The sequence below is a fragment of the Adelges cooleyi genome, unplaced genomic scaffold (genome assembly GCF_023614345.1).
Source record: "Adelges cooleyi isolate 19-005CV unplaced genomic scaffold, UGA_ACOO_1.1 ACOO_flye_CR_arks_rails_tigmint_CR_PRNA_248, whole genome shotgun sequence".
Lineage (NCBI taxonomy): Eukaryota > Metazoa > Arthropoda > Insecta > Hemiptera > Adelgidae > Adelges > Adelges cooleyi.
Window position 1 is genome coordinate 490,942 of NW_026095913.1, and position 13,510 is coordinate 504,451.

The 13,510-nt window shown below is 31.0% G+C and overlaps 1 protein-coding gene and 1 long non-coding RNA gene across 4 annotated transcripts; both read left to right on the top strand.

The window, feature by feature from the left end:
• Positions 1–481: 481 nt before the first annotated feature.
• LOC126837292 (uncharacterized) lies at positions 482–3,673 on the top strand. Its single transcript, XR_007685491.1, has 5 exons — positions 482–647; positions 1,366–1,469; positions 1,962–2,153; positions 2,415–2,643; positions 3,242–3,673. It is a non-coding gene; the product is annotated as an uncharacterized LOC126837292 (long non-coding RNA).
• A 1,212-nt stretch (positions 3,674–4,885) lies between these two features.
• On the top strand, positions 4,886–12,555 carry LOC126837340 (polycomb protein Sfmbt-like). Of its 3 annotated transcripts, none has more exons than XM_050571212.1 (16): positions 4,886–5,020; positions 7,100–7,242; positions 7,363–7,603; positions 7,920–8,119; positions 8,781–9,023; positions 9,094–9,223; positions 9,294–9,428; positions 9,523–9,640; positions 9,728–9,846; positions 9,934–10,181; positions 10,422–10,646; positions 10,728–10,974; positions 11,072–11,193; positions 11,270–11,377; positions 11,458–11,589; positions 11,657–12,554. In XM_050571212.1, exons 2-16 carry the CDS (start codon positions 7,105–7,107, stop codon positions 11,795–11,797), a joined length of 2,547 nt encoding a protein of 848 aa, XP_050427169.1. In that variant the 5' UTR covers positions 4,886–5,020; positions 7,100–7,104; the 3' UTR covers positions 11,798–12,554. The 3 variants fall into 3 exon arrangements, with proteins under 3 accessions (XP_050427169.1, XP_050427168.1, XP_050427167.1); XM_050571211.1 differs by lacking the exon at positions 4,886–5,020 and adding an exon at positions 5,426–5,774 and having other exon boundaries at positions 7,150–7,242; positions 11,657–12,555; XM_050571210.1 differs by lacking the exon at positions 4,886–5,020 and adding an exon at positions 5,427–5,774 and having other exon boundaries at positions 11,657–12,551.
• The last annotated feature ends 955 nt before the right edge of the window (positions 12,556–13,510 follow it).

The following is a 13,510-nucleotide window of genomic DNA, read 5'->3' on the forward strand; positions in this document are numbered from 1 at the left end:
CTTATCATAGCTCAAGTATTTTTTTTTTTTACTACAGCATAATAGCAGCACAGAGAACCGGGAATTAATGTATCCCGGGGAAGCTGGGTGATAATAATACAAAGGCATATAGGTGTTATACAAAAACACATTTTAAAATAGTCATTGTAGTAGAATATCAACATACTATTATAACATACGAATAGAAATTAGAAACTTAATTAATCTCATAGGTGCCTACCATTTTGATTACAATTCTTATTAAAAAAAAAAACACTAGAGTAATACAAATAAATAAACGATTCCATTAAATGCGTACCTACGATATAATTATTTTATGTTAAAAAAACTATTAACAAAATGTAAAACGTCATGCAAGTAAAAAAAAAATAGCCATAGAACATTTTAAATTGTGTTATCTTAGCAATTAATGGCGGCCACTTCTATCATTTAATCAGAAACGTTATCACTAAACTTTATCAGGCGATGGCTTGCTTGACGCTTGTCTCGTTCTTTGAAACCGTCTACACTCAACATAATATTACACTGTACACAGCAAGTACATAGCAAGTCTGAATAGTTAGAATCTATTTTGTTAATTGTTTTTCTAGTCGTTAAATAAAATTTCATTGGCAGTCGTTAATACCGTTTGTTCGGAAACTAGAAAGGTAATAGGCGTATGCAATAATTATGTAAAATAGTTATTTTAATTTACTCGAGAAACTGTCGATACGCAGAATTCTATCTATAAATCAATATTATGGTTGTTAATTTGTTTGTACTTTATATTTAATATTATGAGAAGGACGAGTGGCCTAGTGGATAATGCCGGGTCCACACAGAGATTTATAAAAATAACAAAACAAAAACTCACCTTCTCTTCTGTTTAGAATACCTACCTAAACAAAACTGTAAAAAACATTTATTCAGACTGAATTAACAAAAACCTCAACAAAATTCAAATATTATGGTTGTATTTTTTTTTTTTTTTTTACAACTAGCCCCATACTGAAAATATGGTTTTAAAAATGTGTGTTTGTTATAATTGTTTACTAGTTATCTAGTTTGTTTTGTTTCAATTTAGTTAGTTTGCTCTGTGTGGACTCTGCATAAAGCTTCAGTAACTTTGGCGCTTACTGTCATCGGCTCGACACTTGGTCTCAGGCTCTGTTTGTCGGATGAGAAATTATTTGGTTAATAGGAGGTTCCATCCTCCTCTCCGACGTCAGTGAATTAGTCTAGTAACCATCATCTCATGATGGCAGGGTTGGGCCTTCAAGGCATGTTAAGCTTACATGTTGATGATGATTATATTTAATATTATACATAAACTATAATATTAATAACTATTTATTTTACTAATTAAAATGTTTTTATCATTTCCAGACACGTAATAAAACGTTTAACTAAATTTAAAATAAAAGCGGATACCCAAAGAATGTTTGACCACAAAACCCAAAACTCTGAACTTCACAATTGCCATTTTTCAGGTAAGTTACAAGTACAATTTAATAATGTTAATTTTTCATATTAATTACAAAGTATGATGTTCTTATAAGTTTTCTACTTTTTAAAACTTAATCATTCCGACTGTGTAAACAATTTTAAACAATTTTCAGTTATTTTATATCAACTAAATACTGTAATAACAATTTTGATTTTCTAGCAACTATAGAATTTAAATAACTAGATAGTTTCTTTTTTTTTACCTTATTCAATAGAAATGGGCTCGAAAAATGTGCTTTCTTTGTCACCATTTTTTTTTTTTTATAAAATTCTACTAATTCCATATCCTTATTTATCACATCCGACTGCTTCTTCTTTGGTGTATCTCTACCTCTAAATCTTTATATCGTAGTTCTTAACTTGTTTTACTATTTCAAATCTTAACCAAAAAAATTATTTTAATTCTAGAATACAGACTTATTATCTACAATTTTTTACATTTACGCTGTAATAAAATATTCATTGATATTTATTAGGAATAACACCTGGAAGAATTTGGGAATTAAAACTGAAACAGTCGAGAGTCGGATATATCTTAGACGGAAAATGTATGTCAGCCGTTGGAATCACAAATTTTGAATAGTTTAGTGAAAAATTTGAAATTAAATTACTCAAAAAATGATGAACTAGAAATGTGCTCAGAAGAGAACTGTGGAAAATACATATAGGTAAAGAGATTTCTGCAGTAAAATATTCAAGGCATTTTTAATTTATAATTTGGCAGTGTTATTTGGGTTATTAGGTTCCACACGAGTTAAATTAAGAAACCTTAAGTAAAAAAATATTTTCAAGTTTAGTTTATTTCAAATAATTGCTATACTAATATATTAAAATAAATAAATCTTAGAATATATTATGCTAAATAGAAAAATCATTTGATTTATACACAATTGTATTTTTTTAATCAACGTGTCATAATTAACTTTCAGTTTTGGTGAAAATGTTTTCAAGGATGCTGAAATAACAATCGAAGAAAAAAATGAAACTATCGATTGCAACTATGTAACAAAGATAAAAATCAAAGAAAAAGATGAGCCATTTAATACACAATTTTGCGATGACTTTGTGAAAGATAAAACCAAAATACTTTAAAGAAACTTAAGTAGTTTGACAGAATAGAATGTACCCAGAAACAAGAATAGATGAAAATACATACAAGTAATGTGCCTTTTAAGAAATTTAAAATCCCTAAGCTCATGCGATTAAGATAATCTGCTGAGCATATTAGTGTAGGCATTTCACGAAAATTTATAAATAATTTAAAGTAGGTTTAAAAATGTATTTTTTTTACCAGAATCGAATAGGGAGTAATCATTATGTTTAAATTTTGGACATCATGCTAATAAGAACCATCTTAGTGCATACATTCTAGATCCCAATAATTAATGCATTCAACTAATATTTGTTCATTTTGAATTCATATGTATATAATGTATATCTGTGGCTTGGAGCAAGAAGGGCCAATGTCAATTTTGTGCATAAACGAGTTAGTCCGCTAATTTTAAAAATCGAATCATTCTCTATATACTGTGAAAAAATCACACTCTGAGGCTAAAAAAGGAATTACTCATGAAGAGTTTGATAAAAAAAATTAACATAGAGCCTAATGGAAAATAAAAACTTCAAAGCTCATTTTCCGAAAGTTGCAAAAAGTGACATTGGCCTTTCTTGCTCCAAGCCACAGATATATTAGTATATAAGAATATATATATATGTATATATATATTTATTAATAAAACTATTGTACATGTTTTAGTGTTGAGATGACGAGCAATAGACTGAATATTAAAACTAAAAGAAATAGGAGTTACATATTTTCACTCGAAAAGAAACAGACAGATGATGATCGACAATGAAAAAATGGCAAATAAAAAAAAGGGTTGTTCCACTGCAACGTGTGTCATTTTGTAAAACCGCAGGCTAATACTTAAAAAAAGGAGAACAATTGCTCTGAAAACCCATTGTCAAAATTCTTGAAACTACTGCCAACAAACATGATCTAAAGGAATAAGGCTGCCACAAATGTGATGTCTATTTAAAGTCTTTAGTAAACTTATGTTTGCGTTCAAGATCCGCTTGCAGTTTACGATTTTATAAATTTATTATATTGTTAATGTAAATTGGAATTTTTATTTACAATAAAATATTCTACTTGTGTGTTTATAATATTACACATAATGTAATTATATTAGGCACATTGTATAAACTTTTTCTTTGTACTCTAGAGTATATTAATTGGAGTACTAAAAATTAAAAAATTATTTACATAATATTTTTTTTAAGTTGTTTATTAACTGTAAAACATCAATCTTATAAAATCCTGTAAAATAATTAAGTTAAAGCTTTATGATAATAAGATTAAGATAAAAATTTCTTACAAACTTGTATGGACCAAAATAATATATTTTCTCCTTGATGTTGGGAAACCTTTTTTTTAAAAAAAAATGTGTAGTTTTGGGTTATGAAAATTAGACTGGAGGTGGATCTAGTAAGGCTCTATAACATACAATATTTTTAAGTCTAGTCAAACTTTTTTTTTAGAATATATGTGGGATTTTACAATATTATAAATATTCCAATTGACTAGTCATGACGTACAGTAGATTATTCTCCAACTCAATTGAAAATGTAAAAAGGTAAATTTAAAATAGTCAAATTGGTTGGTTAAATATGTTGGGAATGTTCTTTTGAACATGAGAAAAGGTTGTTTCAAATATTAAATTAGTTGAAATAATTAAAAAATTCAATTCAATTAGGTACAATATTAATAAATAGTTAGTTGAAAAATATTGATGATTAATTTGCTTAAAATAACGATTTGTATAATATTATAATTTATAATAATAATTAAATTTTTCCAAGTAGAATTTAAAGTGTAGATAAATAATATTATTTATTTGATTTTATTACAGTAATTTATAAACTATGGCTATTATATTTTTTTTATATGAATGTAAAATTGAACTAAAATCATTGTTCGTTGGGCTGTCATAAACAATTACGCAAGTAAACTTTTTTAAAAATGAAATTTGAACTGTGTTTAAGATTAGTTTTCTGAAAGCAAAATCTTCAATTTCACCGGTTAAGTTAATTTATTTTCATGTTCTGCGATTCATAATTCATAGTTTTAAATAATCTACCTTTGACCTTAATTTATCATTATATTAATATCAAACCTACTTGACTTCAGCTGTTTTTGTATGGAATAATTTAACTTATCTTTTGAAATTAAGGTCAAAAAACAAAATACAAATGTACAAAATAATAATAACATAAAATATTTGATAAAAGAGTCATATTTGTAAAAAAAAACAGCGACTCATTAATTTTTTAGAATTTTTCATTAAAACAATATTACTAAATACTTATATTTTACATTAACAACGAGGTTTGATGTTCAAAACGAAAATCCGGTTGAACAGTGATCGAATATGTATGCGAATTCTGCAGACTATTTGAATAATTCATAGTTAATGATTATTTTAATAATAATTCAGTACGGTTGTATTCAACATCGAATACCGAACAAGACTAGGTATGTTGTTATGTAATATCGCAGACTATAATAATATGAGACTCGATAGACTATAGTCTGTATTAGTAATATTGCGGACAATAATAATAAATAATATCACGAGTACAAGTACCTACGGTAAAATTATGAACGGGCAGAACTCGTATTTTTTTGTGCATTATTCATAACGGTTTTTTTTTTGCGCTTTCGCAAAACTGAAATCGCTAGTGAAAAAATAAAAGGGGGAAAACGGTGATGTTTTTGAGTTACATTATTCGTTATCAGTCGCTTATCAATGAATTTGACAAACTTTTTCATTGTAAACAGCGGCAACCTCTCCGCCCCCCCTCTTCTTCGGCTTCTACCGTCCATACCACACCGCATTATCACTCACCACAAGCGTATGTTTTTTTTTTTTTATTGTATATTTTCTTTCTTTCTGAATTTTTCGCTCTCGTTTTTCTCGCCATCGACCGTCATTGTCGTTTTAACGATATTTGCCACCGTCTCGTGAGTTGTGTGTGTGTGTGCGCGAGTTAAAACTTAAAATGGTCGTTTCCATTAGAAAAAAAATTCATTAAAAAAATACTCATGTAGGCCACACCGTTGCTTTAGTAGTACTACCCGGCGATGGCCCGTGCTCTTTTCCGCGTTAACGTCGTCCACGATGTCCGTTTGATATTATAATTCGAAAAATAATAAATTCGTCTATTAAATGTTAATGGTTTTTGGTTTGCAACCGAAACCGCTATGGACTACCCTCCCGTGCATGAAGGTATGTACATATATACAGTAGCTTCTAAAGCAATTTTAATTTTCATTAAAATTCTTCGAGTAAAATGTTATATATATATATTTGTTTTACCCTCTCGGCAATGCGTAAACTCGTTTTGTAAGTTTAAATTGTTCAAAACGATTTGGAAAAAAAAAAAAACAAAATACACGGGTAGGTATTGTTTGTTGGATTCGAAACAAACAGACACTGTTCTAGGTCATGCCAGCGATGAAATTTCCAATTTTTTTTCCCCTCAAAATTATCGACTTTTTTTGATAAGATGCTTAAAACGTTGCTTTGACCGTTGCTTAAAATGTACTCACCCGTACCGAACGATAATTTTTTCTTAACATCTTGGTTATTGTATTATTTTGATGAGTATACAATTGGCTGGAACAGATTTACTGTGTCGAATGTTTTTGATTATTTGCGTTCTTTTTGTCTAATATCGTCAAGAGGCTAATCTAACCTAACCTAACTTTTGTCTATTCTGAATTAGTGCTGTATTATTAATAAAGAAAATAATAATATTGTTAAAGGGAAGTAAAAGAGCTTTTGAGAAATCCGTCTTCTTATCAAAACGGTAAATTTTAAATATTATAAATCCATTTTTATGATTTTAAGAAACCTTCAAAATTACAATTTAACTAATAGGTATGACTTATTTGGGCATAAGCAACATTTTGTGATACATGATAAAAATGTCGATAGTATGATTGTATTGTATTTCAATTTTTTTTGTCATATGGCAATCGGTTTTAACACTAAATGAAATTATTAATTAAGGTAAGGGTAGGTTTGCACTCGCAATAGCTTATTTACAAAAACGATAATCGTTTTAAGTTCAAATAGAGTCTGTAAATTTTTAAATTGCAGTATTGAAATAAAAATAAAATTTAGATTCTAACATAAATCACCATAGTTTTTGGCAAAGTAAACATATTTCGCACATTCGGCAGTTCATACATATTAAAATAGGTTAATCATTTTTTGTATCTCCTATGAAACTGAACAACATTTGTGTTCAATATTGCTATAATAATTGAAAACAAATATTGTAATTAATATAAAATGATAAAACCTACTTATTTATTGATACAAGTGTTTCATCACATAAATGCCACTTTTACGTAAATAATTAAAATAAATAAACTGAGTCTGTTGTTAGTCATAATGTGTAATATTTGGCTGGGATAACTATTAAAAATGTACCTACTTATGTTTAGTAATTTTATGATTTAACATTATGTCGAGACATCAGTCATAACTAAATTTGATGGTATATTAAAAAAAAAATATTACGTTAATTCAAAATTAAATTTTAGAACACATGAATTTTGTATGGATGAACGGAAACGATGTTTTTATATCACAGTTGCAGAGCGACCACGCTTTGGGAACAACAGCCATGGATCCTGTGTTTTACGAAAACACAATACCACAACTGGAAACAATTCAACCGAGAATAGTATGTATCAGTTAATTTAAAACACAAATATTTCGGTTCGTAAAAGTCAACTGTATTTGTGCAGATTAACCAATCGTGTACAGACTCTTCAGTGTAGGTAATAATTTCTAATTTTTTTAGGAAATGAACAATTATATTGTTTACGACCAAACAAAAGACGTTGAAAACTCATCTGGAATTTGGGGTTTCAAAAACAACGAAGAAAGCCAACATATAAACGAGGGTTGTGCACAAGAGAAAAAAGGTTCTGGTTCGCGAAAAATCAAACCTATACAAAACCCCGCACTCAAGTTGAAAACCCCAATTGCATATCAACGAGACTCCGATCCTAATATGTTACCAATCGAAAAAGAAGGAAGAGGTAAACCGTACCTACATAATATATTGGTGTTTGGAAAGTTAATTAAAATAAACAAACTAATTTATGTTCGACGTCAAAAAAACCAACACATATTTGCTTGCAATCATTTTAAAAATCGCTATCGCAGATGAACAAAAAATAATAATGGCTTGTTCGAAAATTGAACACTTTATTTCCAAACACTGAGTATAAAAATGTATATCGTCTTAAACGTTACTGTTTAGGTGTTGAGACAAATAGAAATTGACTGCTTGTTTTTACACACAAAACGAATTTGAATGTAATTAATTAAAATTGATATTATACGTTTTTTTAGCTGTATGTGTTAATTGTGGAGCGATCGGCGTCAAGCATTCGTTTTATACCAAACGAAGAAACTATTGTAGTCAGTCATGTGTTAAAGCAGCAATAGAAACGTGTGAAGATTTGGGCGAAACAACGAGTCAATCTGCTCTAGAAGAAACCGAAGTGTCGGCAACCAATCAATCAAATGAAAATTTGTCTTTAAACGAAACAGTAATTGCTTCAATTAAATTATTTGTATTAAGAGGATTGGATGCGGTCTGTTACTGAGGAGTTTTGTATAGGCAATATTTAATTTTGGGTCCGTCAGCAGGAGATTGTTAGTCAATTAAATTTAAAAAAAAAAAGGCCAGTGGAGTCCGAACAGAGTTAGGACCAAGTATCGTGGGGACGTGGGAGGGCACAGATTTACATTTATTATAACTGAAAGTGTTAAAATCACTTTCAAATAATCACTTCAATGCGAATCTGTGGTTAGTATATTCAAACCACCAGTACAGTCCAAACTAAGCACTTAGCATCAAAGTTTTTATTTGCAAGTGATTTTATCTGACTAAGCCAGTACAGTAGTAGGTTGGGGCATAGTGGAAACGAGGAGGTTAGGTTACTGGTATACAGGATCACTTTAAATAGGTCTTCATAAAAATATTACTTAAATATGATGTGATAATTTTTTTCTAAATTATAACGTGTTTTTGTGAAAATATAGAAACACTGAAAAAACACTACAGACTAAAAAAAAGCTCACATCAAGTAAAACCTATACCCTCTCAGCTTCGTATCGAAGCTAAAACCTTAAATATCATAATTTTTTTTTATATAAACCATATATATTAGGTTATTTTAATAAATAAAAAATAATAACTTTTTATAGCCAAAACCGGATGTGAATAATTTTCTCAATCCAATCGCTAAAGAACAATCTGTTGCACAACAAAAAACAGACGAGGAATCTAACGACGACGAGTCAGTTTCGTATGTAATGTATCCCACAGACGATGATGCACTTTTTCCACCAGACAAAAGGCCGTGTCGTCCCGTGCAACAATCGTACAACTGGGTCAAAGATTTGACGACCAAAAACTATCAAGTGGCGCCGGTGCATTGTTTTCGTTACGTACGTGTATTGTTTATTTGACTGTTAGTTGTTATTGTTTAAACTAAAAAGAAAACCATAATTTACTTAGGCTCCGATGTCGGATTGTTGGGACGATATGACCGTTGGTATTAAAGTGGAAGTAGTCAATACGGATTGTGATAATTTTAGCGAAGAATATCCGGATTATTTTTGGGTTGCCTCCATCGTACACATTGCGGGTAAGATTCCAAGTTTTATTTGATTTGGCGACTTGATTTTTTAATCGTTACAATTACTTTGTTATTTTAGGGTATAAAGCAAAATTAAGGTACGAGGGATATGAATCGGACGACAGCAGTGACTTTTGGGTAAATTTATGCTCTAGCATAGTGCACCCTGTTGGATGGTGTGCGACCCGGGGTAAACCCTTAATACCGCCTAAATGTAAGTCTCGTGTGTGTTTAGACTATAAATTATATAATGTTGCACTGACAAATTGATAAAAGTACAATTTATAATCTTAAATTTATTATTTTAGCTATTCAATCTAGGCAGCGTGATTGGAAGGAATTTTTAGTTCGACGTTTAACTGGAGCGAGAACATTACCTTCAAATTTTCGCATGAAAATTTTCGAATCTTTAAAGTCCAAATTTCGGTAAGATTTAACTTTAAAAAAAAACGAGGCTCATTGTATTATTGTCAAATTACGATTAATTATTTAAATGTAAATTTGTATTTACAGTATTGATTTAACTCTCGAATTAGTCGACAGAGAATATATATCAAAAGTGAAGGTGGCTAACATTTTAAATATAATCGGTAAACGGTTAGAATTGAGATACTACGATGATGAAGAACAAGGTAATTTTATTAAATCACCTTTTTTTTTACTTCTTCGATTGTATTAAACTGACATTATTATTAATTTTTTTTTTTTTGTCATACAAGTGTTTTGGGTACACGAGAATTCGCCATTGGTTCATCCGGTAGGTTGGGCCGGTCGGGTAGGCCATGACTTGTGCGCATCCGATGAGTATCGTGATCGTATATCCAAAGGACTGCGAGATAAGGACGACGCCACCGAAGATCTGTTTCCCATGTCGTTGTCGCATAGAGCTGGATTTCTAGTGGGAATGAAATTGGAAGCAATCGATCCTCTTAATCTTGCTACGATATGTGTCGCGACAATTATGAAAGTAAATACTATTAGTAGAACCTATTGATTTTGTATTTTAAAGCTAAGCCACCAAACATTTAACATAGAATGTTAATGAGGTAATTTTTGGAATGAACGTTCCAAACACTGATTGGAAAATCCTAATGTACGAAGTAGTAAAGAGTGATAAGTGGCGATGGCTTATCTGTAGACTGCTATTAAACTGACAATACTAGTTATGAAATTATATTTGGTTTATAATTATTTAAACAATTTTCAGGTGTTAAACGACGGCTACTTGATGATCTCCATAGACTTCTACAACAGCACTCCGAAAGATTGGTTTTGTTATCATTGTAGTTCTGCTAGTATTATGCCGGCTGGATTTTGCGACACTCATGGCATAAATTTGAAACCTCCTCAAAACTACTCTGAACCGTTTAAATGGAAAGAATACTTGGAACAATCGGGCAGTGTAGCAGCTCCTAAACATCTTTTCGACCTGGTAAAACTATTCATTATGAATTTATACACATGTAAACATCTCACGCTGTTACTATTTTAAACCAACTAAATGTTGTTCTAGGAGGTGCCTAAACACGAGTTTCAAACCGGTATGAAACTTGAGTGCACCGATTTGATGAATCCTCATTTAGTGTGCGTCGCGACCATAGCGAGAATCGCCGGAAGACTCGTCGAAGTTCATTTTGACGGATGGGAAAACGATTTTAACCAGTGGGTGGATTGTTGTTCGCCCGACATATTTCCAGTTGGCTGGTGCGAGCTGGTCGGATACAAACTCGAAGGACCCGTTGTCAGTCAGCAGACTAACGGTAATTGTTTGGTGTAATATTTTGTGTTTGAGTTGATGACCGTGTGTGGTGTCGACATCAACAGTTAATGTGTATAACTACGGTTTTCTCTTTGCAGAAGTGCGGCACGCCAAACCGAAAGTGAAAAAAGCTAAGAAGCGAATAACAATAAAAAAATCCACCGAACTATCGCGTGTGATGCCATCAGCTATCCCAACATCTTGTTACACTTCGTTCGATGTATGCATAATACAATTTTTGATTTGTGGTGGCTTATTAAAAATAATTTTTTTTTTTTTCCTTAACTGTTTTTCAGTTATGCCAGACTTGGGCGGCAAATAATAAAATATCTTCAAACTGTGAAAGAAGTCCAGTTTCGGCCACCGAACCTTTGGGTCCGGATCAGTCGTTACCCGTTGCTTGTGTATGTGTCCACTATCGATCGTTAAATGTCGATTTTTATTTAAGACTGCACATTATTCATTGTTTTTTTTTTATATTTAGAATGTAACTACTATAAAAGAGGACCGTTCATGTGACAAATCTTTCCTAGAAACAGATGCCGAAACGTGGAGCGAAAGAGACGTGTGCCAATTTTTGACGTTCAACCACTGTGCAGCGTATTGCGGTGTATTTGTAAGACGATCACGTAAAAATGTATTTTTTTTTTGTTAGATATTTACATTTATTTTTTTATTGGTAGAACGTCGATGGCAAAAAACTGTTGAACCTCACAAAAGAAGAGATTATCCACATGACTGGTAACAAAGTGGGACCATCGCTGAAAATCTTTGATCTTATTCAACAGTTAAAAAACAAAGCGAAAAGGAAAAAATATTTATGAACTGCGCTTTTATTATTTTTAGGAACAATTTGTAAAAAAAATATTTTTAAAAATGTCAGATTTGACACTTTTATTAAATTAAACCATTGTATTTAATTTTAACGTATATTACAAGCTAATATTACTAATAGTAATTACAAATAGCAATAGCGTAACTTTTCAACTTATAACTTAAACTATGCAATATTTTGAAACGTTGAACGAACCTTTTACATGGTGATGTATTAAACAACCAAGAAACGATATGTCGAAAACGGCAAATAGAATAATTTTACGATAAAACCACTTGCTCAAAATTGTGCCCTTACTATATTGTTATAGAGAATTGTACTGATTACAGTCTTTAGAAAATTCGAATTTATATTATGAAAAATTGTAAAATGTTTATTGACAAATGTTTAAATAATAATTAGTCTAATTTCTAAGTTATAATGTTGAATTTTAGATTACGAATCGATTATTTTTCTAAAAACTATTATTGTATTTCATTCGCATCGTCAAATGTGAGATTTAAGTGCTTTTAAATTTATATAAAATATTTTAGTATTAAAACGACAATTTGATGTATTGTACACGATTTGCCTTGTATAAGTTAGCTAATATTATAATGTTTACCTATATTTGACAGAGTAAATGCTTGTTTTACAAAATAAATAATTCAATGTGATTTGTTTGGATGTTGATAAGTCTTGGTACAATGATAAATCTTAATTTTGTTTGTTTATAATAATAATTATTATACCTATATTTTTTTTCTGTAATTAAATAAACAACAAATGACAGTAGATGCGAACAAAACCGATCGTCTATTGTCGTCTTGATCTAGTTTTAAAAGCGTTCTTTTCCATCATTGTTGCATTGTTTTTTATTCCTTGTGCGTGTCGTTAAGTTGTTCGCTCTTATGATTTTATTCTACAATCTTGAAATTGTTGTAACTATGAAGAGCAAACTTGCCTAAAAAAATTTTTTTTGTGTCTTTTAATTTCAATAATCTAACTGGATTTTTACGTTATTTATCGGTTTATCGATTGCATCAAATTGCTTTTTTAATACTATTTTATGTTATTATTATAACTGTATTTTAACCGACTGTTGTCGTTGAAAGTTTTTAAATGATTTTTTAATTAATTAAAAATTAATTTTTGTTTGACCGACAACGTGTTATGGCACGACTAAACGTAAATACACACTTGTCACGGTTTATGGCACGTCTCTGATTAGACGGAGGCCGATTTAGAAAACCCAGAGAGGGGACTCCCTCCTCCCCCCTGTTTGACAGCTGATCGGAACGTAAACAATAACAACGTTTTGCTTATCGTCGGCGTTGTTGTTTACGGTGGAAACGCAAATAAATAATAATAATAATTGATTGCGAGGAGACAATTGCGTCTTAACAACGTCGTCGTCGTCGTCGTTTTTTTTTCCCGCTATTGTCGTCGAAGCAAAACAATGTTATCGATTCCTCCCGCCGGTCGAGCCGGTGTACGATATTATATATTATTATAATATCGTGTGTTTTCAACACACATCAACGTTGTCGAGCATAAGGGGACTCGTTTGTGTGTGTGTGTGTGTGATTTGACGGATAGGGAGGGGGAAATTGTTTTTCAGGGTCGGCCAAAATGTGTCGGTTCACTACGGCCCCTCCCCCCCCGCCCGGCCGGCCGGCCGGCGACAGCTCTGGCGAGCAGTTCCTTCTCCGAAAACGCGGGC

What these genes read in the sequence shown, in the direction of transcription:
- LOC126837340 (XM_050571210.1), top strand. Translation starts at nt 5,750, where the DNA reads ATGGACTACCCTCCCGTGCATGAAG. An exon ending in CTTGTTACACTTCGTTCGAT is followed by an intron (nt 11,194 to 11,269) that starts GTATGCATAATA and finishes ACTGTTTTTCAG; the next exon opens with TTATGCCAGACTTGGGCGGC. An exon ending in CAGCGTATTGCGGTGTATTT is followed by an intron (nt 11,590 to 11,656) that starts GTAAGACGATCA and finishes TTTTATTGGTAG; the next exon opens with AACGTCGATGGCAAAAAACT.